The sequence below is a fragment of the Tigriopus californicus genome, chromosome 8, assembly GCF_007210705.1.
Source record: "Tigriopus californicus strain San Diego chromosome 8, Tcal_SD_v2.1, whole genome shotgun sequence".
Lineage (NCBI taxonomy): Eukaryota > Metazoa > Arthropoda > Copepoda > Harpacticoida > Harpacticidae > Tigriopus > Tigriopus californicus.
In genome coordinates this window covers 218,706-220,387 of record NC_081447.1, presented here as the reverse complement: position 1 = coordinate 220,387, position 1,682 = coordinate 218,706, and the positions used below count along the sequence as shown (strand labels likewise).

Genomic DNA, 1,682 nt, shown 5'->3' with positions numbered 1-1,682 from the left:
CGGTAGGCAAACTTGCTGGATTAAACCATCCAGAAGCGACCTATTTTAATTTTTTTTAAGAACGAAGTGCTCTCGATAGTCAATTGAGCCATTGTACAATTGCATATGCCATAGCCGCAATATCGTCAGTGACTTTATTATCAACCTCAGAAGGTCGTACCGGGTGTTTGAACTATCTTAAGATGTAATGGACCTATTCTAAATACTTTTTTGTCATTTCTTTTATTCACTTTCCAATTTACGTGCTCCCTTCCTGACACATTGCCATTTTCTGTGCATATTTCGTCTTCATAAATGTTCCAGGCGCACGATCAAAGGATAGTGTTCGGGTTATTTAAACCGAAGCGATTTCCCGAATGATGTCTTCAAAAATGTCGATGCCTTTTAGGAAGATCTTTTCGTTCAGAAACTCATTGTGATCGTGGAGTAGAACGGGCGTATGGTTCATGGGTGAAAATCCTAGCGCCGGGATGCCCACTTCCCGCAAATACCGGCTATCTGTGGCCGCCGGAAAGATCTGGGGCGAAATTTTCAAGCCGTGAGCTTGTACCCCTCGAGTAAATGCCTGATACCACGGATCATCGGCGGACACCGAAGTCATTGTTTGATCCGTAAACTTTTGCACCAACTCCATCCGAATTCCACCTCCAGCCTATTGGAAGTAAAACCACGAAACATTAGTTCTTCATCCAGATTGCCATCTTAGAGGGAGATGGGTTGACGCTATGTCAAAAATTGACTGGGGGGAAAAAAAGGGAAAAACCTTGAACCTAGGTTTGGGCCAAGTTACCGAAACCGTAAGTTTTTGGGGAAATGATTTTTTTGGCACCTTTTTGGCATTTATGGGGACGTTTAGGCAAGCTCGGGCATGTGCGTTTGTTTGCTTGTACATTGCACCAGTGGCAGTGATGCAGTCTAAACACGTTTCTGAGAGACTCGCCCTTCTTTCACGGTGCTGCGAGGAAAGTTCAACCTCGTCAAGTGGCAAATTCGCATGACTGACACAGGCAGGCAAGTTTGTTTGCTGGTACCGGGCGGGAGCTTGCCTAAATGTCCGAATAAAGCTAACTTGATATAAATGGTTTTACAGGGAAATGGTAAATATGTTTTTGGTCACGTTTTGACGTTGATTTTTTCCCCAATTTTTGTGAGCTATTTGGTTAGCCTTATTTGGTCTTATTGCTCAAAAATAAACTTTTGAATACATCAAAATTCATAATGTTCATTTAGATTGTAAATTCGATCTCTTTATGTTGAATTCATGATATTTTAGAGCCTTTCCTTTTTTTAGACATTTTTATTTCGGGCTCAATGCAAACTTTATGCGCATTATCCTTAATGAGTTCTGCAGAATGACCCTCTAATTTTCATGATACCAAGAAGGCAACAAAACTAAAGTGCGTAAAAATTGGCCTAACCAAGTCAATTTCAGGGACAAAAACCCAATTCAGTAATAGTTGACTAGTAATTTTTCTAATAAAGCAACCACTTATGAAATTAGAAAAATATTGTTCCATCGGTTAGTTGCAATGTTACGCAATCATCTAGTCCCTTTTCATCCAGTCAAGTTTTTTTTGGAATGATACGAATAGATTTAGTTAATCAATACTCTTTTGATTTTAGGATGTCACAAAACCATCAAAGACTAAATTGAGAGGAAAAATATCTTCAGCTCCCAATTA

The 1,682-nt window shown here is 39.8% G+C and overlaps 1 protein-coding gene across 1 annotated transcript in view; it reads right to left on the bottom strand.

The window, feature by feature from the left end:
- Positions 1 to 203: 203 nt before the first annotated feature.
- LOC131884507 (aminoacylase-1-like) overlaps positions 204 to 1,682 on the bottom strand; it is a 3,404-nt gene continuing 1,925 nt past the window's right edge. Inside the window, exon 4 of the mRNA XM_059232317.1 lies at positions 204 to 652. Coding sequence (XP_059088300.1) covers positions 335 to 652 — 318 coding nt within the window. The 3' untranslated portion in view covers positions 204 to 334. The remainder of the gene's footprint in view (positions 653 to 1,682) is intronic.